This window comes from Natrix helvetica (assembly GCF_964273705.1).
Source record: "Natrix helvetica genome assembly, chromosome: Z".
In the NCBI taxonomy this organism is placed as follows: domain Eukaryota; kingdom Metazoa; phylum Chordata; class Lepidosauria; order Squamata; family Natricidae; genus Natrix; species Natrix helvetica.
Window position 1 is genome coordinate 32,165,346 of NC_138554.1, and position 23,169 is coordinate 32,188,514.

The window sequence follows — 23,169 nt, forward strand, 5'->3', positions numbered from 1 at the left end:
TACTACCAAGGGAACTGTCAGATAAGAGGGATTTAAGCAGAGGTGGGCTTCAACTTGTTCAGATTGGTTCAGGTAAACCGGTTGCTAAGATTTTGTGCAGTTCAAACAAGTGGCTAATCTCACCACTGGCAGGCCCCAGCCACCCCGCCTGCCCCACTCAGTCCCTAGAGTTATGCCCAAGGCATAGCTGCTGTTTTCCTCATTTGCTTGACCATGTGGCCCAGACGATCTCTGCCTGGTGAGTCTTCCTTCACTTCTTGCCCAGCTGCTTCCCATATGGTTCCCGTGGCCCAGCCTGCTTGCCTGCCTTTCCATGGGAAAGGGAAGTGGCTGGGCTGCCTTTCATTGGGGCACGTGGAGCATGACAGACCTCCTCTTGCCATTTCTTCTCCTCTTCCCCCATTGCCAAGCATGACAGGGCTTCCTGCTCCTCACTTAGCCCCCTGCCCCCTTTTTGGATGCAATTTGGGATCGTGGCAGGTAGAGAGGAGTGGGGCAAGAGAGAAAGGTCTTCCTGATTCCTGGGATGACTGGCTTCTTACAGGCAGCTCTTGATCTGCCTCTCAGCTGTGAAAGACAAGGTTTTTGTGGGCAGAAGAGTTTTCCCCACCCACCACCATCCAGATGTGCTTGTTTTCTCCAAATTCCCCAAGTATTTCTTTGCCTACCTGATTTCCAGCTCCATTGCATTTCTCACATACATGTACAGGAAAATGAAAGCTTGTGGGAGTAAAAAAAAAAGTTGAATCAATCAATTCCAACTTCTCATGAAAAAAAAAAAATCTCAGTTGGAATTTATTGAGTAAATTTTAAACCCACAAACTTTTCTTTCTTTGCACATGATGGCAAAAAATGCAATGAAGCTGGAAATCAGGTAGGCAAAGAAATGCTTGGGAAAAGTTAGGGCATCTGGATGGTGGTGGATGGGGAAAGCTCCATGGCATGGCACTGCAATGCCAAAATGGGCAATGGAGCAGCCAGAGTGAAGTAAGGAGGAGGTCACTTTTCCTCTCTTCTCCTCCTTCCCTCATGCTGGTTGCTACATTTCCCATTTAACAATTGCAGTGCCACACCACGCAACACCATGCCACAGAGCTTTCCCCATCCACCACCACTACATTGCAGCACAGTGCCCAGGATCCATTTTGATAGAATGGGGGGATAATTTGCCTGGCCAAACTAACTCCGCAGTCTCCCCTACATGTGCTCAACTTTGATCAAGTTGATCAGTTGGTTGGTGGCTCCATCAGCGGCAAACAAAACAGCCCCATTGCACTGAGCCTCCTCCTTGCACCAAGAGTGCCCAGCCATGTGTGGCCTTTCCTTTGCCCATGCCATTTTCCACTGTTTCTTACTTGCCTCTCTCTCTGGGAGGCAGGCTGCTGATCCACACTATTTCCTGTTATTTCCCACCATTTCCTGTTATTTCCCCCATTTCCTGCTGTTTCCTACTTACCTCTGAATGCTGGCTGAATGTGCCTCCTCACCTCCTCCCAGGCCTCTTGCCAATGGCTTCCCAGCACTTTTTCTCCTTACAGCACTGAGCTCCTTGGCTTTTGAAATCTGGTGCTTCTTCTCTAGCTGCCAAGCCCGAGCAGCTGATCCAAGAATGATGGATTTCAAAAGCCAAGGAGCTCAGTGCTACAAGGAGAAGAAGTGCCAGGAAGCCATTGCCACAGGGCATTGCTGGAGCTGAAGGGGCTGTTGCTGGCCCAGGAAGACTCTGAAGGCACCACATTGACTGCCTCCTTTATGGGGGCTACCAACCTGGCGAACTCTTACAACAGCCTAGCAGGTAGGCTGGTCACTTTCAGGGATTTTGGCCCCTGGATGGTTGGGAAAGATGAGAATGGTGAACAGGGAAAGGAAGATTATTGTTTTAATAGATTAGAAAATAATGTAAGGGACTTTTGAAAGCCTTGCACATTTGTGGTGTTGGAATGGATTATATGTCCTAATGATCCTATAGATTTTAACTGTTAGAATTAAGATCTTGAAAATTTTTGGAAGTATTCATTTTTGATGATTGAGAGCAAAAGGAATTTAATGGCAGTATGTTAGAAGTACCTTAGAATTAAAAACAACTATTTTTGGTGACAATGCTTTATGAAAATAAAAATATTGGATCCTTCTATATAATTATTTTGTACTGTATTTTCCAATTATTTAAATGAGCTCATGTGATAACTTTTCCAAACTGTTCATATAGATTATTTTGATAGGCTCTTTGAATTTGCAAAAAGGGTCCTCTGAGAAGGATGGATTTGCAGTATTAAAAAAGAAGACAGAGAATTGTGATTTAATGACTGATCTATATGCTCTACCAATTATCTGAGGCCAGGGGTCCCCATTTGTACTACCCAGAAAATCAGTATATGTCTGTACATACTTTGCGAGTTGCTTTGCAATTTATCTACTCCTGTATTTATATATTCTTCTAAATATGTTTAAACTTTTTTAAAAAATTGGAAGCTGACACCACAAAGCAAAACACCATCCTCCAGAAAAATCATTTATTTCTTTATTTATATTCCATCATTATTTTTATAAGTAAACCAAAGCAGCATGCATTCCAAATATTCTTCCTCCTTCAATTTTTCCCACCACAGTCCGTTGAGTGAGGGGTGTTCAATTTTATCATTGATTGATTATTTTACTTTTCAAGCCAATGGTCCTCTCTATTGCTATATATGTAATAGAGATATGATTAACTCAATTATCTCAAGAATGTACCATTGAATCTAGCATACAAATTTCAGAAAGGCACAAAAATCTTCTGAATTCTATATGTGAGTCATTGTTACCATCTTATGTCTATTAGAAAAAGAAAAGCAAACATGCAGATGAATTAAAAAAAAACCAACCTCTTAGACTTTTTTTTTTTTTAAAAAAATCTCATTATCTATGTAGGACTCCTGAGAATTGAACAAGTCTCTGAAATACCATTTGAGGACCAATTAATATTTTAATTCAGAAAACCATTTAAATATAGTAGCAATGGTTGAAACATCACACATAATGGCATGTTCTAAAAGAGGAATAATAGATGAAAATCTACACCTGCTGATATAAAATTTAGACAGAAGGGTGTGCATCAGCAAAGGGTGCAAATATCTTTTCTGTTTTGTTTTTCTATCATTCTCATTCCCTTTTTCTAAAGTTTTCTTTTAATTCATTTATCTTTTTCTTCAAAATGTCATTCTTGGTTTTTCTTCCAGCCTTTCCTAAGACTTATTAAAATTCACATGTTTGTAGATAAGACAACCAACATTCCACTTCCAAAACTGTCTCTACATAGAATGACAACAATTGACCTTATGTGGAATGAGTTCTCTGTCCTATAGAGATGATCCATGGAATAAGCAACTGGTTGTTGTGTGTTTTGCTGTTTTTGTTTTACTCATTTGTGAAATACATCAAACATGTCTTCTCAGATTTAACCTCTCATCTTTTGCCATTTTATTCAATGCATTAAACCAGATAAAATATAAGAAATATATTATTGTTATAGATGAAATATTGAGATTCAAATTTGAAACCCATCTTCAGAATGTCTAATCTGTTTCTAAGGTATATCTGAGAAGAGCAGATCATTTGGAGAAGATTATCTTTCTTTCATTAAGAAAGGAGGCTTTTAGTGGCATGAAGAACCAACTAGCTACCTAATTCTTTCTTCTCCATTCTTTAAATTTGGAGTGCTTTAGTTAGGGCTTCTTTTGTTTTCTTGTACTCTTTGAAAAAAATACTTAAGTATTCCTTGTAATTTGAGAGCAAGAAAAGCCAAGGAGAATATATGCACTTCTCTTTATTAATTCTGATGGTCAGACCTCAAGATGAACACTCACTGCTGAGATTCTTAGATTTCTCACTTGCTTTCAGTCTTAACATGAGAGAATTCTTCCTGCTTTAGTTAAAAATGTATTTTATTTAATTTCCTATTTAAACATTTCACATTGGTAAGGCCTCCTCTACTTTTTGCCCCCACATCACAGTTTTCTCCATATTTTTTGTTGCCTCTTTATTTGCTTACCTGATCCCTCGACCTGACAAACCATCACACTTTGATTTCACAGTTACAATAACCTATTCCCTTATTCCACCCATGTTGAACCCATTAATCTACAGCATGAGAAACCAGGACATCGAAGTTGCTCTTTCAAAAATGTTTGCTCTGAGGATATTTGAAAAGCAAAAATGGGATAAAATAATAATAAAAAATAATAAAAATAGAAATGGGATAAAAAATAAAAATAATGTAAATTTCACTCCCAAGGTTTTGCACTTTTATAATCTTACATGAGTAACCTTACTTTAGTTACTAATGAGAATGGTGTCTGTCCATCAAGATGTTTAGATGTAAGAATTTTTTTATTGGTTTAATTTAGATGGAAATATCTCTCTTTTTGAAAAATATGAATAAAAGTGATATAGAATCTACATCCAAGTTTGCCTTCAAATGCAAATCATTTTTAAAAACTTGTTTTTGTTCTTACAAATTTATCTATTTATCTAACATTTATAATACATGTCACCAATCATCTAGCATAGGTCAGTGGCAGGTAAGAATTCCTTATACCAAATATCCCCTGGGTACCCATCAAGCCATGGAAATATCCCCTGTTTCCCTGTCAAGATGCTGGGACGGAGCCAGCAAAACCCTGTTTCCCAGGTGGTGGTCTTTTAGGTGGCATTGTAGTAAGCAAAGCTCAGAGATGGCAATGTCAGTACAGAGAAGAAACAATTAGAAAGGTGGATAGCCAAGCGAGGCAGGAAGTCCAGGCAAACCTTTTCTCAATTCTAATTCCAAGCAATAAAGCAATAAAATCCTTTGTTCCAAGTCCAGGGTAAAGTGTAACAAGAGATTTCTCTGAGTGTCACAGAGACAAAGACAAAATGCCAGCAGTTTCTGTGGGTGGAGTCAAATTTCAAAGTTCATGATTTGCGGGATCGCATCCTCCCACATACATCCCTGCGGCCAATTCGCTCACACAGGGAGGGACTTCTCCTGGTGCCGTCCACTAGGCAATGCCAACGGGCGACACCAAGGAGTAGGGCCTTCTCTGTGATGGGCCCAACCCTCTGGAATGACCTCCCCCCCGACATTAGAACCACTTCTGACCTCCGCTCCTTCCGGCAAAAATTGAAGACCCACCTGTTCCGATTAGCAGGCCTGGCATAATTACAACTGTCCCTCCTGGCAAATGTATTATCATCTGGTTATTTTAGGTTTTTTTTAATTTATTGTGTCTATTTTAGGGGTTTAAAACTTAAATTTATATTAGCTTTGTACAGTTCTTTTAATTGTATTTTAACCTCCTCCATGCCAACTGTACATATTTAACTTTTTTATTGTATTTTGTTATATTCTGTATGGACTGTACACCGCCCTGAGTCCCTTTTGGGAGAGGGGGCGGTCTAGAAGCATCAAATATAAATAAATGATGCCATGATGATGTCATGCCATCTTGCCCAGCCAGCTCCGGGATCAGAAGGCAACAAACCAAAAGTTTTCAAAGTTTTCAGAAAGAAACAGATCATCACCTCATTTTCACAATTGCAGTAAAATAAATCTGCTGTTTGCTATGAGCGTGATTTCATTCCAAGGCTCCCCCCTCCTCCTCCACTGGGGGCAGGGAGCAAAACAGTTTAAAGCCGCTTGTCCAAGGGGGGGGGAATCCCCCTCCCTCCAATCACACTTCCCAGGAACAAGTTGAAAGTTTTTCTAAAGAGCTGACAGTCTTTTTATTTTCCTTCACTCATAAAAGGGAACGGGGGGAATCTCCATCTCACCGCATTGCAACTGTGTCCTTCAAATCTTCAGTTTCGTCCAGCTGCCTCAATGTGAAGACACCGCAGCGCCTCCCCTTTTGCCTCCCGATGCCTAGGGTGATGCGGGGAGCCCCCCGGCCACTGCCGACACAGGGGGTCCCCTGCTAAGCTGCCCCCTTGGCAGGAGCCCCTACAAGGCTTCCTGTGCCCCCCCGATCAAAGGGGAGCCCACCAGGAGCGTGCGGGGCGAGCAAGGCATGCCCATCGCGAACCGCAGCTGGAACCGGAAGCCCATTATTCCACCCATGTTGAACCCATTAATCTACAGCATGAGAAACAAGGATATCAAAATTGCTCTTTCAAAAATTTTCTCTCTGGGAATTAGAAAATGAATAATGTAATTGCAAACCGTGTGAAAGAGAGGTTTAATGTGAATTCTGTTATCTAGTTTCATAGTCCTATTAGTTTAAATCCTTGTTTTAGTACTAGAAAACTAAAGAATGGATGTTAACTTTTTATTCTTAAATAAAAAAATGTAACAATAAAACAATAAACAATATATAAAAATCCTATGTCTGTACTTTTGTATATCCATCTAAGCATTTAATTATTTATGTATTTAAATATCTAAGTATTGATTTATCTATGTATTCTTTTTATGTATTGACTGTACACCGCCCCGAGTCCCTTTTGGGAGAGGGGGCGGTCTATAAATATGAATAAAAGTAAAGGAAAAAAAGTAAATATGTTTGTCGAGTTTTAGTTTTCAAATGTTTATGTCATACTGTGCATACACAAAAAAAAAATAATAATAGGATTTTTTCCCCAGAATAATTGTAGACAAATCATGGTTGTAAAGGAGAATCTACTGTATATTCTGGATTTCCCTAATATTAACCTCTGACTTGAGAATACTTTTCCGCTCGATTTTTCCTCATGTTTTATCTATATTCTTCACAACCTTTTTTTTATGCTCTACTTCTCCTATTAAACCTGAATGGCTGGTGAAAATCTCATTTTCCCTCTTGGATCTCTTCCTTCTCTACCTTTGCTTTGAATTAGGCTGTAGTAGTTATTTCTACTATCCTAGTCTTCTCTTTGAAATCACTTATAATTTTAAAATTAATGCCAATTACCAAGGTGGTAATTTAGGGGTTAATTTATCATTAGTATTTGCTAATCAATAGCTTTGACTAAAGGGATTTATTTAATGCCCCCAAAACATTTCTACAGGGCTGTCTACCTATATATGCCATTTTCCTTATTAAACAAAAATGTACTATGAACCTTCTATTTCCAGTGTTCACAAGACCTAGAAGAAGTGCCTACTGACTTAGTCTAGGACCATGATTTTGCTCTGTAGAGGAGCCTGAGCCATTGTTGATATGAAAATCTCCCTTGAATCTGAAGCAATCTTTTTATAATCAAAATTTTCAAAGATTGCTTTAATCTTAACTAACCAGAATTGACCTAGACTTAATATAACCCGAAAAAGCACAGGAACCTGGAAAACTTATTTTTATTTTTCCTCTCAGTGCTTGAGGAGACTTTTGTTTTACAAGATAAGGCTAGGTAATAACAAAACAAAGTTTGTCCTGAAACCATGTTTCTCTTGATTGGTCAGAGCCTTCTGAGAGGTATCATGTGGCTGGGTCTAAATAATTTAATGCTTCTTTGTATTAAGAGATAATACCGTGTGTCTTGGAGGAGGTGGTACTGCACCCATTGGTGGCTTTTGCTATAATTGACTGTAATATTTTTTGTTCTGGACAATTTTGTACTGGCAGTGAGGTCACCTTTTTGCTATTGTCTTTCTTCCAAGGCCAATATTTTTTGGGGGAAAGTGATGTAACCTGAGGGCCCTAAAATCTGGGTTACATCAGGGCTCAGTGCTTTCATAACACCTTTTTAATATCTACATAAATTCATTGACTTGGGTTGTTTGTCTTCTTGTGATGAGGTATGCTGATGATTCCTAGTTATACATTTAAACTCCAGACCAGGTAGGTGATGCTGTTTTGATGGTGTCCCAATGTTTAGAGGCTTGAGATTATGTATGGTAAGGAAACACATTCAGCTCAACCTTGGCAAAATGGATGGCTTTGGCTTTGGATGTAGTGATATGATATCTTTATCTATCAATAAGATGCAACAGATAAGATCAAAATGTGATGATCCTCCTGGATTTGGGAGACAGTTATGTATAGAGAGGGATTTTCATATATTCATATTTGTACATATATATTTTTCTTTATAAATTAAATTGTTTGTATTCCTGGACCTGTCGGACTTGCTCTCTCTCAATTGTGCCTTGGTGATTTCCTTCAACTTTGACTTTGCAATGTGTTCTAAATGGAGCTTCTCTTGAAGACCATCTAGAAATTATAGCTGGTATAGAATGCAGTACTGTATGCAGTTCTGATCAATACTGTCAATATTGTAGTACTGTTGTGTAAGCTGCACAATTACCTCTTATTAATGTGTGATTCAGGGTTCACTTTTAAAGTCCATCATTGCAGAGGGTCTCAAAGGGCTATCTGAGAACTAGTTTTACTTGACGTTTTCTGTCAATTCCATTGTGTTAGATCAGTGATGGCTAACCTTTTTCTAAAGGTATGTCAAAATTGTGTGTGCATGCGCTATTTGCATGCACATATGTACTCACCCACCAGTGCATGCATGCACAACCTCCCACACATATGCACTCTCATGGGGAGAGTTTTCACCCTCCTCAGAGTCCAGGTACTTTCATGAAGCCTGGGAGGGTGAAGAATGGCCCAACAGCCCAACCAGAAGTTCAGGAAGGAACTTCTGGTTTGCCCATTGGGCCACTTTTTGCCCTCCCTGTGCTTCAGGAAAGCTTCCAGAACCTGGGGTGGGCAAAAAACAGGCCCAACAGGTCAACCGGAAGTTTTCCAGTTGGGCCATTTTTCGCCCTCCCGGGACTTCAAGAAAGCCTCTGGAGCATGGGGAGGGTGAAGTTCAGGTGCCATAGGTTCAGCATCATGGTACAGTGAGTATATTCCAACTGTCTTTCCTCAAATATTGCTATGTAGTGGAACTTTAAAAGTGTGACTTTATGTCTAACAGTGACTTTCTTTGGTATATGTAAGACAATATAGATATGTTTAAGTCCAGTTTGATTCCAATGGAAGGGGATAGAAATAGTTTTTGATGATTGAGCTGTTCAAATATGCCTGATTCCTAATGTATTAGTAAATGAAAGTTATGAGAATGGGGGGGAGGGCTATTTCCTGCATAATGTAACTGTCAAAATTTGTACTTCATCCATTACCCCTTTCCTTGAATATTTTGTTTTAAAAACCAATAAAATTTTGTTTAAAAAAATATGCCTGATTCCATCTTCAATATATCTGTAGTAGTAAGATTCAAATATTTTTGCTACTGGTTCTGTGTGTGCAGCTTTGTGGGCATTGCAGCAGAAGGATACTACAAAATCCCCATTCCCTCCCCACTGTCAACATTTTTGCTACCGGTTCTCCAGAACCTGTCAGGACTGACTGAATACCATCTCTGCTGTATATCTATGTCCTAGTCAGTATCTAGTAGTGCTTCTGGAAATATGTTCCCTAGAAAGAAAATTTAAAAAAAGATACAGTAGTCTCCTGAACTATTGGCTAAATGCTAGGTTTATTTACTTGAATAACAAACTTCTGAATTACATTGTTCTAGAGCTTATTATGTTAATTAGGAAAAGCAAAGCAAAAAGAAATGTGAAGAAGGGAAAAATGACCTTAGAGGTTGTTCTAATGAGCTGTTCAGGACCCCCCGGGAATTAAATAATGATTATGAACAGAAGACGTGATTTAACTATACTAATGCAGAAAACTATTTAAAGCCAATATTTATAGGTGCAAAGTAGATATACAATGATCAGTTCAAAGAAGGAATCTTCCAGGAACAGGAAAATGAGTATCTAATAAGTGAAAATCAGATTAGGAAAGTAAGCTGATTTATTTTCCATTTTATCACCTTTTCTTCTTCTTCATATATTCATATTCTACAGTACTGCTCTCTATAAATCTATTCATTCAGCATTTTCTTTATACATTCCTGCTAAAAAAAGCTACATATTTAAATTTTTGATGTGACAACCAGAAAAAAACTGTTGGAATGGGATGAGAGATTTTCACATTTGGGGATTGTGAAGGCTCCCTCTTTCCCACTCTCAATTCAAATATTTCCACTTCTCTTATAATTTGGAAGCTGCTGGCAACAGAACCTATTCAGATTTTAATATGTTCTTACATCTCTTTCAACTGATGAATTATGGTATTCAAATTGTAGAAAAGTCAAATTCATGTAAATAAATGGGATATGGATTATGTTAAACCTGAGTTTTACAGATTTTTATAAATCTGTTTGATTATTAATGATTAAGTTGATGTGATTAATTAATTTCATGCAGTTTCCCACAATCTGGGAAAAATAATTTGTTCCTACACACACACACATTAAATTCTGAATATGATAGAATTTATAAACATTCAAGTCATGTCTCTTCAAATCTAAATCTCCCATTTAGGATACATTTGAAAATTTTTCTTTCACCAATTCTTGTTCTTTTGTTTTTGAAGAAAATTATAGATTGTAGCGCAAATTCTTTTCAAGATATAATTCAAATGGAACTGAAGGGGAGCACATTATATCTCTTTGCAAGGTGGCTGTTGAGAAGGAGATGGTGGAAGAAAGACCCTCATTCAGGTAGTACACAATCAAGAGTCCAAAGCAAATTATCAATAGCTAAAGATTCAAAATTGTTAGATTTAGTTTCTTCTCTGAAATATTGCCTTCATTTCCATTCTACAGCTATGGATATCTTTGCAGTAAACTTGCTTGCTAAGTAATTCTTACTTAAAAGAATTAAAAATGAGGTTCTCCACTGTCTTTGAATTCTAAACTATAAATGCTGACACGAGACATGATTACTCTTGGATAAAAGTATTTGACTCAACACTTCATGTAAATTTTAAAAAAACAATACTAAAATTTGAACTGCGTGTTAGTATTTGGAAATACTAATTTTAGTTTAATCTTCACATAAAGACAGGATTTGGTATTTAAATGTCTTTAACCAATTACCATTCTCTAGGTTTCTGATGTTTGTGACAAAACAATGGATAATGACACATCTGTATTTCTTCTATTGGAATTCTCACCGATTAGGGAACTACAGGTTATGTACACGGCTATATTTCTGATTCTATATTTAATGACCCTAATAGGGAACATCCTCATTATCTCTGCAATTGCTTTTGATTCCCGCCTTCACACCCCCATGTACTTCTTTTTAATGAATTTAGCCCTACAAGACATTGGTTCTGTTTCACTCATTGTTCCCAAATCTGTTATCAATTCCATTATTAATGCACGGCATATTTCTTATTCTGGATGTATTGCTCAAGTCTTCTTCTTTGTCTTCTTTGTAAATTGTGATATTTCTCTTCTTACTGTCATGGCATATGATCGATTTGTTGCCATTTGCAATCCTTTAAGATATGAGATGATAATGAACAGGAAGGCTTGCACCAAAATGATTGGCAGTGTGTGGATTGCCAGTTTTCTCAATTCTGTCTTAAATACAATTGTAACTTTTACTACACATTTTTGTTCCAACATGATCAATCAGTTTTTCTGTGATATTCCACAGTTACTTAAGCTTGCCTGTTCAGATTTTTATTTAATTGAAAGTGGAGTTGTAATATTTAGTTTTACCTTGGCGTTTGGTTGTTTTGCCTTCCTCGTTATTTCTTACATACAAATATTTATTGCTGTTTCAAAAATCCCTTCCGTTCAGGGAAGGAAAAAGGCCTTCTCCACTTGCTTCCCACACCTCACAGTTTTCTCCTTATTTTTGTTTACTTCTTCATTTGCTTACCTGAAGACTCCATCTGATACCCCATCACACTTTGATTTTGCAGTTACCATCATGTATTCTATTATTCCACCCATGTTAAATCCATTAATATACAGCTTGAGAAACAAAGACATCAAAATTGCTCTTTCAAAGCATTTTTACCTGAGGACTTTCATTTTAATTAGCAAGAATTAGGACCAGACATCTAAAGAATTTAGCATAATGTGAATCCTATTTCATAGTTTCTCGGGGGGGGGGGGGGAGGAGAGATTGAATTCTCCTGAAACTGAAAGAATGTTACACGCAACTGCCAAGGCAGTGGAAGCCATGGCTGGAGTTCCAGAATCCAAAGGATCCATGGACATGACAAGAAGGATGAAGGTCCCTAAGGTCACCGAAGCAAAAGAGGAGTCTGCAGAAAACAGCTAGAAGAAGAATATGTAGTCTTGCATTATAGATGATGGTAGAACTGGTTTCACATGTCTCTGGTGCTGGCTAAGTGGTCCAGTGAGTATTAAGAAAAGAAGCTATGAGCATTACTAAATCTGTTGAAAGATCTGTTGATTAACAGATTTAAATCTGTAAATATGGAGGAAGAAACAAGCAATGAAGCTTTTTATTATTATTACAAACAAAGTAATCAGATTTTAAGTGATTTAATTAAATTCTAAGTTTTATACTGTTTGATATTGGTATACATATTTATATTTGGTTACTATACACACAGACAAACACATACATGGAGATGGAGAGAGAGAGGGAGAGGGAGAGAGGGAGAGGGGGAGAGGGAGGGAGGGAGGTTGATTGATGTATAGAATTATTTGCATATGTAAAGTCTCATGAATAAACTTGTGCTAAGTTTATATAGTAATAAACAACAATGACTTCACTTGCTGGCTTTGTATGTATATATCTGGCTATGTTCATTTCTATAATCTGATAATTCATATTGTTCCAACTTAGTGAATTCATTTTAGTTATTTTGGGGAATTTGTTTTTTTAATAGAAGCTTCACACATGATTAATTATACAATAAATCACTTTTCCCCCCTTGGATCTGAATGGCTACTCTTTATTATAATGAAATTCAAATTCTTTATATTCTTCTATATAGAAATTAATGAAACTGAGCCATATTTATTTTTAAAATCTAATAGCATTTATCCCTGATAAATATCAGTCAAAGTAATATTATAATCTAACCTGATCAGTGGTGGGTTTCAAAAATTTTCCTACCTTTTTCTGTGGGTATGGCAAGGTGGGAGGTCATGTGACTGAGTGGGCATGGCCAACTTGACATCACTCATGACCATGACCACTCAGTCACATGACCCCACCACCAAGCCATGGCCACAAAAAGGTAGGATTTTTTTTGAATTTCAACCTATCTACCTGCACGCCATCCCACCTCCACTTTGCTAGTTGTATGCACCACCCCATTTCCCCTTTTTAGTGGTCCCTGCCATATCTTTCCTTCCGCCTCTTTGTTTGGGCTGCTTATCTTACTCCCACAGTGGCTTCTCCAGACTCTGGAAGGCAAGTGATAGTTTTTGGTGCCCCCCCCAGCCAGCTGCTGTTGCTGGGAAATGGCTGGCAAAGAAGCCTCCCAGACATCACCTCTTTGAGAGCCATTTTGTGGCTGTGGTGGCTGGCTGCAGGCCACTGAAAAATACCAGAGGACACTGAAAAAGCCACTGCCATTGCCACCCTGTTCTTCACACATGCACATCCCGTTTCTTTGCAAGTCTAGTGGAGAAATGCAGCAGGCAATGGGATGCTCATATGCAAAGAACAGGGCAGCAATGGCAGCAGGTTTTTCAGTGACCTCTGTAGTTTCAGTGGCCTGCAGCCAGCCACCACAGCCACAAAGCAGCTCTCAAAGAGGCAGAACCTGGGAGGCTTCTTTGTCAGTCACTTCCCAGCTGTGGTGGCTGGCCCCAGATCCAGATCAAGACTGGAGCTGGGAAATGGCAGGCAGGGCAAGCAAACATCGAGCAGGCGAGCAAAGTGAGTGAGCGTTGAGTTGGTGGGTGGGGTCAGAGAGCATCAAGCGGGTGGGCATGGTTAGTGAGCATCAATCAGGTGACCAGTTCGGGGGTGTGGCCCACCAGCAGTCACTATCAGTTTGGTGACCAACAGCAAATTTCTGCTACTGCTTCACACAAACTGGTGCAAACTGGCTGAACACCACCTCTGAATCTGATTTTATTGCAAAAAGTTTAAAAGAGACTTCAATGGAACTTAATAGAATTAAAGATTTTTCTTCCCATGTCCTATGCAAAGTATGCCATCTTCAGCTCATAATAACAGATCAGAAAATATGAACTTCAGAAAACATAAACTGAAAATCCTAAAACTTTTTGGACAAATATATTCAGACTTTGTTTACATTTTCTTTTTCAATCATGAGCCTGTGGATGTATACACAGATATGTACGTATGTATGTATGTGTGTGTGTGTGTGTGTATGTATGTATATACACACAAACACAAACACACTGTGCATGCATATACCATACACATACACACATAAACATATATGTTAATATCATATGTGTGTGTATGCATGTGTGTGCATGTGTGTGTATGTATGTAAGTATGTATGTATGTACGTATGTATGTATATATATGCAGGTCTTGGCGTATTCAGGTCTTTTCCCGTGTAAGATTGAGAGTATCTTGGCGATGTTTCGACAAGGTCACATTCACCATTTTCAGGCTAGTGCCTTCAGCTTCATGCTTGTGAGAACAAAGCATGATCAGAGTTGCCGTCTTTCTATAAATATTGGTGGGGGATGGAGTGCTGGCTTTGTTGCTGTAAGCAGGTTGGTTGTCTCTGTTGTTACATCTTGATTAGTTGATGGAGTTGATGTATGCAGATTAATTGGCTTTTTCGTAACATCCTGTGTGGCTGAGATACTAGCTGTGTGCTCATTAGTCTTTTGTGTTGTAACAACCTGGGTAATGGGCTGTGCAAAGACATCTTGAGCTCTAGTGTACTGATATCCTGAGTCCTGTGCTGCAACATCCTGGGAGGTTGGCTGCGTTGTAACATCCTGAGCCTTTGCATTGTAACCTCCAGAGTTCTGTGATGTAATGTCCTGAGCAGATGGCTGTGATGTAACATCCCGGGCTTTGGTTTGGCTCCAAGTTTGTGGTCTGGCTATGTGTTCACGGCATGTGTCAGTTTGCTTTGTGTGGGGGTCAGAGGGGGGGGTGCAGCAATTGGTGATGCCGCCATGGTTTGGCTTCTGGATGGTGGTTGCATTTTGTCTATGGGATGGGTTTGGGTTTGAGCCTGGTGAGGGTGATTGGTGGTTGCGCCCTTTGTTGTTTATAGAAAGATGGCAGCTCCAATCACACTTTGCTTGCACAAACATGAAACCAAAGGCACCAGTCTGAAGATGGAGAGTGGGACCTTGTCAAAACATTGCCAAGATACTCTCAATCTTACATGGGAAAAGACCCGAATATGCCAAGACCTGCATACCTGTACCCATGAAAATCTACAAAAACAAATATCTTACCTCTATGGGGAGGAAACCTTCCTGCTAAGGAGGACCTATGAGAAACTTGAACTCCAAAGAGCCACCATCTTATGTGACCTCACATTCCTACGCAACTGCCAAGACAAAAACATGATCCCTACATGCTTCCAATTAAAATTCCATTCTAAAACCTCAGCAGCCCAAAGGATCCTGAAAAGAACTGAATTAGACCTAATCAGAAACAAACTCCACAGGAAAAAAAATCCTACTAGACAAATCCAAACAACTAGCCCTCTGGACAGCCAAAACAGAAACCTCCCACAAGATAGACACACACACCAACAAACTCCACAGACTAGAAAAACACCAGAAGCCCAATCCTCTTCCACATCAACTCATAATAATAATAATAATAATAATAATAATAATAATAATAATAATAATAATAATAATAATAATAATAATAATAATAATAATAATAATAATTTTATTTGATTAGCCGCAACCCTCTCCCGAAGGACTCGAGGCGGCGTACAATCAAAACGGATAAAAATACACATAAGACAAACATATATACAAAAAGAACAGAGATATATACATATGTGCATGGAGGAGAGTTGACTTATAAGTGAAAGACAATTAAAAACACAATTTAAAATCCCCTTAAATAAAATTACTAAATTAAAAAACCCATCAGGAGCGTTACGAAGTTATGGTTGAGCCAGGCCAGCTATTTGGAAAAGGTGGGTCTTGAGCTTGACACGGAAGGAGCGGAGGTCAGTAGTGGTCCTAATATCCATGAAACAAACAGTACATGATATATCAGACAGAACTCTCACCACAGCTGAAACCAATGTCCTTTCCAAAGGATTCAACTTTGCAGTTGCCCCCAAACACATCCCCACTAAAAACATGCGGAGTTGAAGCTACCCTAACCAAAACCAACCCAGATGAAGCCAATAAAATCAGACTTGAAGTCACCAACATCCTCTGCTCCAGCAATCCACCCAGAAGCAACTTACATAAAGAAGAACAAAAAGCACTCACCAACTTGAGAAAAGTCAACAACATAATCATTCTCGCAGCAGATAAAGGTAATGCCACTGTGGTGATGAACACATCTGACTACCAAACCAAACTATCCAACCTACTCCAAGACCCCACTTACAAATGTCTAAACACAGACCGCACGACCTACCTGAAAAAAATCACCAAATGCAAAATAAAAGCCTCTCCCATCAGTGAAGAGATCCTGCAAAGAATCATCATGGCTCAGGACCTAGTTACCTGCGGGATCGTATTCTGCCCCATACATCCCTACGACCCATCCGCTCGCACAGAGAGGGACTTCTCCAGGTGCCGTCCACCAGACAGTGCCATGGGGTGGCGCCTAGGAGCAGAGCCTTCTCTGTGGCGGGCCCAGCCCTGTGGAATGACCTCCCCCCGGATATTAGGACCACTACTGACCTCCGCTCCTTCCGTGTCAAGCTCAAGACCCACCTTTTCCAAATAGCTGGCCTGGCTCAACCATAACTTCGTATCGCTCCTGATGGGTTTTTTAATTTAGTAATTTTATTTAAGGGGATTTTAAATTGTGTTTTTAATTGTCTTTCACTTATAAGTCAACTCTCCTCCATGCACATATGTATATGTCTCTGTTCTTTTTGTATATATGTTTGTCTTATGTGTATTTTTATTTGTTTTGATTGTACGCCACCCCGAGTCCTTCGGGAGAGGGTTGCGGCTAATCAAATAAAAATTATTAAATTATTATTATTATCACCCAAGAGAAATCATCCAGATGCTTCAAGCTCTATGCCCTCCCCAAGATACACAAAGAGGGAACACCACTCAGAACCATAGTCAGCTCACCTCTACAGAATCTTGCCAAATTTCTTGCCAAACAACTTCATCCCTACACAGAATCCATCATCTCACATGTACAAAACTCACTCCACTTCATAGAAACAATAAAGAAACAAAACTTACCACCCAGTGACCTACTCGTGAGCTTCAATGTCATATCCCTCTTCACCCAAGTGCCTATTAAAGAAGCCTTGACAGCGATCCAAAACAAATACAACCCCCCTAAGCACATCCTAGATCTGAGCAACCACTGCCTAATCAACATGGACTTCATCCACAATGGACAAAGATACAAACAGATAGAAGGAGCACCTATGGGATCACCCCTCTCACCCGTCATCGCAAACCTATACTTGGAAAATTTGAAAACAACGCCTTAGATAAATCTGTACACAAAAACAAACTCTGGCTTAGATATGTAGATGACACTTTCGTAGTTTGACCACACAGGAAGGAAAAACTAGACAACTTCCTCACACATCTCAACAGCCTACTCCCCAAAATACAATTTACTATGGAAATAGAAGCTAATAACCAACTTCCCTTTCTGGACGTCCTAATCTACAAAAAACCCAATGGCACCAGAAAAAAAACACACACCAACTGCTACTTAAATGCACAATCCCATCTTAAAGGCACAAGCCCGTCACCACCCTGCACAGATCAACTCCGTAGGCAAGACCCTCATCTCCAGAACCAAATGCCTAGCTGAAAAGACCACTTGAAAACTGAATTACACACTCTCACAAACATATTAATCTCCAACGGATTCCAAAGAAAAACAATTACCAACCTATTCCAAAAGGAAACACCCCCCCCCCAAGAACCGAGACACAGAACAGGACAATGGCATCGCCCTCCTCCCTTACATCAAAGGCACCACAGATAAAATCAGCAAAGTTCTTCACAAACACAATATCAAGACAGTGGTATTCAACACTGACCAAAAAATACCCAACATCTTAAGAAACCCCAAAGACAAAATCCAGCTAGAAAACCAAGGAGTCTACGAAATACCATGCAAAATCTGCCCTGCAACATACACAGGACAAACGAACAGGAGAACAAATGTACACATCACATAACACAAGAACACAGTAAGAAAAAAAGAAAAAAAACTTCCTCCCTTTTCCAGCACCTTAAAGCTACAGGACATGAAATTGATTTTGAAGGAACCAAATTAATTTCCAAAACTGAACACTTCAGCAAGAGAATAATTATGGAAGCCATCGAAATAGAGAAACACCCCCACAACATGAATAAACGTGATGATACCTCCCGCCTACCAGACATCTGGAAACTAGCCCTCGTCAACAAATGAGTCCCAGCCATGAAAACCGACATCAGACCCAGAACAACAAAGGATGCCACCACCAATCACCCTCACCAGACTCAAATCCAAACCCATCCCATAGAGAAAATGCAACCTGAAATTGGCAATTGAACTAATATTATAGCCAGTCAGTATAATCATCTTACAGACTTTACGAAATATTCCAGCTCATGTTCTTGGTGACATAGTCCTATTTTTAAAGCCATATAAAAGGCCTTCAAGTATTTGGCTGATTTTTCTTTACAAGGGATTTTATTCATTTACAGTATACGTAATTGCATTACAGTATGGTATGCTGGTTTAACAGCTGTGGACAGGAAGGCACTACAGAGAGTGATCAATTTGGCACAAGAAACCATTAGTTGCCTTCTGAGACCACTGGATGACATTGCCAGATCTCACTGCTTTAGCAGAGTAAGGAAGATACTCAGAGATGATTCACATCCTAGTCAGCATCTCTTTGCACTTCTACCATTGGGCAGAAGACATCAAAGTATAGCCTGCCGAACAAATAGGTATAAAGATAGTTTCTATCCTTGGGCTGTCAGACTTTTAAATACAACCACAATCACTCCATGCACATGCTAGTTTTTTCCCCCCGTTTCTGCTATAATTTTGCACCAGTGAGGTTAAAACCAATTTTGTTGTATTTAAGTACAATGACAATAAATATTATACTTATACTTGTATATTAAAGAAAGCTAATATCATCATTAATGGTAATCTATCTTAATATTGTGCAATATAGGTTTCCCTTAATCATCTTTGTTTTGTATTTTAATTTTAGAAATATTAGATAGAGATAATATAATAAACAAGTTGACAAAATTAAGGGGCTCCTTAAGTGGCTGATTAAAAAAGAGAGCTATAAAGTGTTTTTGATACTGAGAATTTGGTTTTAGTAATTTTGGTTTTAGAGGCATGGTGGCTCAGTAGTTAGAGTGCAGTACTGCAGGCTACTTCTGCTGACTGCCGGCTGCCTGCAATTTGGCAGTTTAAATCTCACCAGGCTCAAGGTTGACTCAGCCTTCCATCCTTCCGAGGTGGGTAAAATGAGGACCCAAATTGTTGGGGGCAATATGCTGGCTCTGTAAACCACTTACTGAGGGCTATAAAGTGGTATATACTGTAAGTCTAAGTGCTATTGCTATCCTATACATTTTATGAATCATCTAATAAAAAGTGATGGAATTTGGAAGAATGACTGTTTCTAAGATTAATAAACAGAAGATTAAGATGTTGGTCACAAATATGAGTGCATAAGTTCCAGAGCTGTTGATGATAAAGACTGGTTTTAAAATTGAAAGCAAAGGAGAATTACAGTGGCTAATAAAAAATGTATGTTGTTTCAGAATAATTAATGTTAAAACATAGAATGAATTAAAAGGAGACTTAGTGAGGTGGCACATATTACAATTGCTATTTTTTCTCAGCATTTCAGTTTTATAAAAATGAATATTTCACTGACAATTTTGTTTTCTTTTATTTCAAATGCCAATTTTGTCAGCTGATGTATGTTTTACACAATGACAGAAAAATATTGAAAATCATGGTCACATGACTATGAAAACCTGTGACTGGTAGTCAGTGGCGGGTTGCCAATTTTTTTTAATGCTGGTTTAGGTGATCCCTCTCTTGCATGTGATGCTTCTGCACATGCACAGAAGCGTCCAGGCAGGTGGGCGGAGCCTCCTTTACTTTACTTTACTTTTATTCATATTTATAGACTGCCCCCTCTCCCAAAAGGGACTCGGGGCGGTGTACACTCCTGCCACTGATACTACCAGTTCACCCAATCCGGGTCGAACTGGGAGCAACCCATCTCTACTGTTAGTAAAACTGACCCACCCAAAAACCGTCATATAACTGAGGGGCAGGATAAACATATATGATGGTCTGTTTTTTTAAAGCATCCATAAGGTCATAGAGCTTTCATTCCATGGCCATCATAACTTCAAAAAGAGCATAAAGAAATCAGTGACAAGTGGACACTACCTATAATAGAATTTTCTTAGGAAAATTGGCTTCTGTTGGCAGGTTGGAATAGAGTAATTTCAATTTCCAACTGAATAGAAAGTAGAGAGAATACTCAAGATTTTGGGTAATATCAAAAGAAAAAAAAACTAAAGGAATTTCCAAATTGGAGGGGGCGGGGAAGCTTGTAGGCAAAGAGAAGGGTTCACCCATCTTCACTGTTTCCTAGAATATCCATGTAAATAGATGTGTGTGTGTGTGTGTGTGTGTGTGTTTCAGCAAAAGTTGTAATAAATCCTACTGTTTAGATATCCGTGCTTCTATGATGCTGTCATTTAAATATTAAATAAAATGGCAGGCAATTGCTTAGCCTTCAGGAAGATACAATAGTCTCCTGACTGAACTGGCTAAATCCTAACTATAACTTGAAGAACAATTTCCAGAATTATATTGATTCTACTGTATTATATTAATTAGGAAAAACAATGAAAAATGAAAAGTGAAGAGTGAAGGAAAAATGCCCATGGGGGTTATTTTAATCAGTTGGGCAAGATCCCTGGGGAGTTAAACTCTGATTAGTCACAGAAGACCTGATAAAACTATCCTGATTCAGAAAATTATTTAAAAGAGATATTTATGGGGGAAAGTACATATAAGAGTTTCCAGGAACATATAAAAATGAATACCTAATAACTGAAAATCAAATTAGAATGGGAAAGTAAGCTGATTTCTTTCCCCCTTTGTCTCCTTTCCTTCTTCATATATACATATTCTATGGCTGTCTGTCTGTCTGTCTGTATTATTAGATTACATACATTATATATTTATTCTCTTTAGAGATATTTTCTGTTTTATATATTAGGAACTCCAGTGTGATATGGATTTTATTAAATCTGAATTTACATATTTTATAAATGTTTCATTATCCTGTGAATCAAATGCAGGGAAATAAAAAACACCATTTTCTTTCTCTGAAGTCTTTTCAAAACTGTTTATGGAGAAATGTTAAAGATTATTAAGATGATGTTATTTATTAACTTCATTAAGCTATACATAACCAGGTGAGAAATAATTTGTTCCTACAGCTTTTCATTTTTAGTTATCTTACTTATTATATAAATGAATTTCTCCAATGTTGCTGAATTCAGAGTTATAAGTGCTGACATGAGACATGAATACTATTTGATAAAATTAATAGACTCCAAAACCCTAGACTTTAAATTAGTGTAAGACAACTAAGCAGTAAAACAAAGATGCATATGTTTGGGACTGTTTATAGGTTTTTGGAAAAGCATGTTTTGTTAAATATTCCCTGAACGTATGGAATTTGCTATTCAAATGTTCTCAAGAGAAACATTTTAAACAATCACTCTCTTCTACTATAGGTTTCTGATGTTTGTGACAAAACAATGGATAATGACACATCTGTATTTCTTCTACTGGAATTCTCAACGATTAGGGAACTACAGGTTATGTACACAGCTATATTTCTGATTCTGTATTTAATGACCATTATAGGGAACATCCTCATTATCGCTGCAATTGCTATTGACTCCCACCTTCACAGCCCCATGTACTTCTTTCTAATGAACTTAGCCCTACAAGACATTGGTTCTGTTTCACTCATTGTTCCCAAATCTGTTATCAATTCCATTATTAATGCACGGCATATTTCATATTCTGGATGTGTTGCCCAAGTCCTCTTGTTTGTCTTCTTAATAGATTGTGATATTTCTCTTCTTACTGTCATGGCATATGATCGATTTGTTGCCATTTGCAATCCTTTAAGATATGAGATGATAATGAACAGGAAGGCTTGCATCAAAATGATTGGCAGTGTGTGGATTGCTAGCTTTCTCAATGCTGTATTAAACACAATTGGAACTTTTATTACTCATTTCTGTTCTAATGCAATTAATCAGTTTTACTGTGAAATCCCTCAGTTACTTAAGCTTGCCTGCTCAGATGCATTTGTAATTGAAATTGCTGGCATAATATTCAGTTTTACATTAGCATTTGGTTGTTTTGTTTTTATCTTTGTTACTTACATAGAGATCTTTACTGCTGTTTCAAAAATCCCTTCTGTTCAGGGAAGAAAAAAAGCCTTCTCCACTTGTTTCCCACATCTCACAGTTTTCTCCTTATTTATATTTACTTCTTCATTTGCTTACCTGAGAACTCCATCTGATACCCCATCACAGTCTGATTTTGCAATTACCATCATGTATTCTATTGTTCCACCTATGTTAAATCCATTAATATACAGCTTTAGAAATAAAGAAATCAAAATTGCTCTTTCAAGACTTTTTGGTCTGAGGACCCATATTTTAATCATCAAGAATTAGGAGCAGAGATATGGAGAGTTCAGTATAAAATGAAGCCTGTCTCATAGTTTAATGTTTTGAGGTGATTGAAGTTTCTTCATATTGAAACAATGTTATATGCAACTGTCAAGGTTGGAGGTTATTCAGCTGTCCAGATAGACATTTAAAGAAAATGTGAAGCAAAGTTTAAATTAGAATCCCTATAAGCTGGCATGCAGCTGGCATTTCCAAAGAAAATGATAAAATAAGCTACAGCAGGTAAACAAAGAAAGAGGATGGGAGTCTTCTAAATGTGACAAGAGAAGCTGTTGGAATGAGAAGTGAATGGACAAAGGTTACAGCAGAGGAAGCCATGGCTGGTTGATATAGAAGCCAAAAGATCAATTGCCAATGAGAAGGAGCAAGAAGATCCCTAAGGTCACTGAAGTGAAAGAAGAGCCAAAGAACAGCCAGTAGAAAGACATGTGACCCTCAATTCTAGATGGTGGTAGAACAATTTCCATTTGTCTTAGGTGCTGGTAATAATGGAGAGATTGT

General features: G+C 38.3%; 3 protein-coding genes across 3 annotated transcripts in view; all 3 read left to right on the forward strand.

Moving 5' to 3' along the window:
• Positions 1–23,169, forward strand: part of LOC309401411 (olfactory receptor 14A16-like) — a gene marked incomplete at both ends in the record, with an annotated part of 42,270 nt that overhangs the window by 13,850 nt on the left and 5,251 nt on the right. The window lies entirely within an intron of this gene.
• Positions 10,907–11,842, forward strand: LOC309381747 (olfactory receptor 14J1-like; the record flags this gene model as incomplete). Its single annotated transcript, XM_081933032.1, has 1 exon — positions 10,907–11,842. The coding sequence occupies one exon, from the start codon at positions 10,907–10,909 to the stop codon at positions 11,840–11,842; it is 936 nt and encodes a 311-aa protein (XP_081789158.1).
• Positions 21,718–22,653, forward strand: LOC309381748 (olfactory receptor 14A16-like; the record flags this gene model as incomplete). Its single annotated transcript, XM_081933033.1, has 1 exon — positions 21,718–22,653. One exon carries the CDS (start codon positions 21,718–21,720, stop codon positions 22,651–22,653), a length of 936 nt encoding a protein of 311 aa, XP_081789159.1.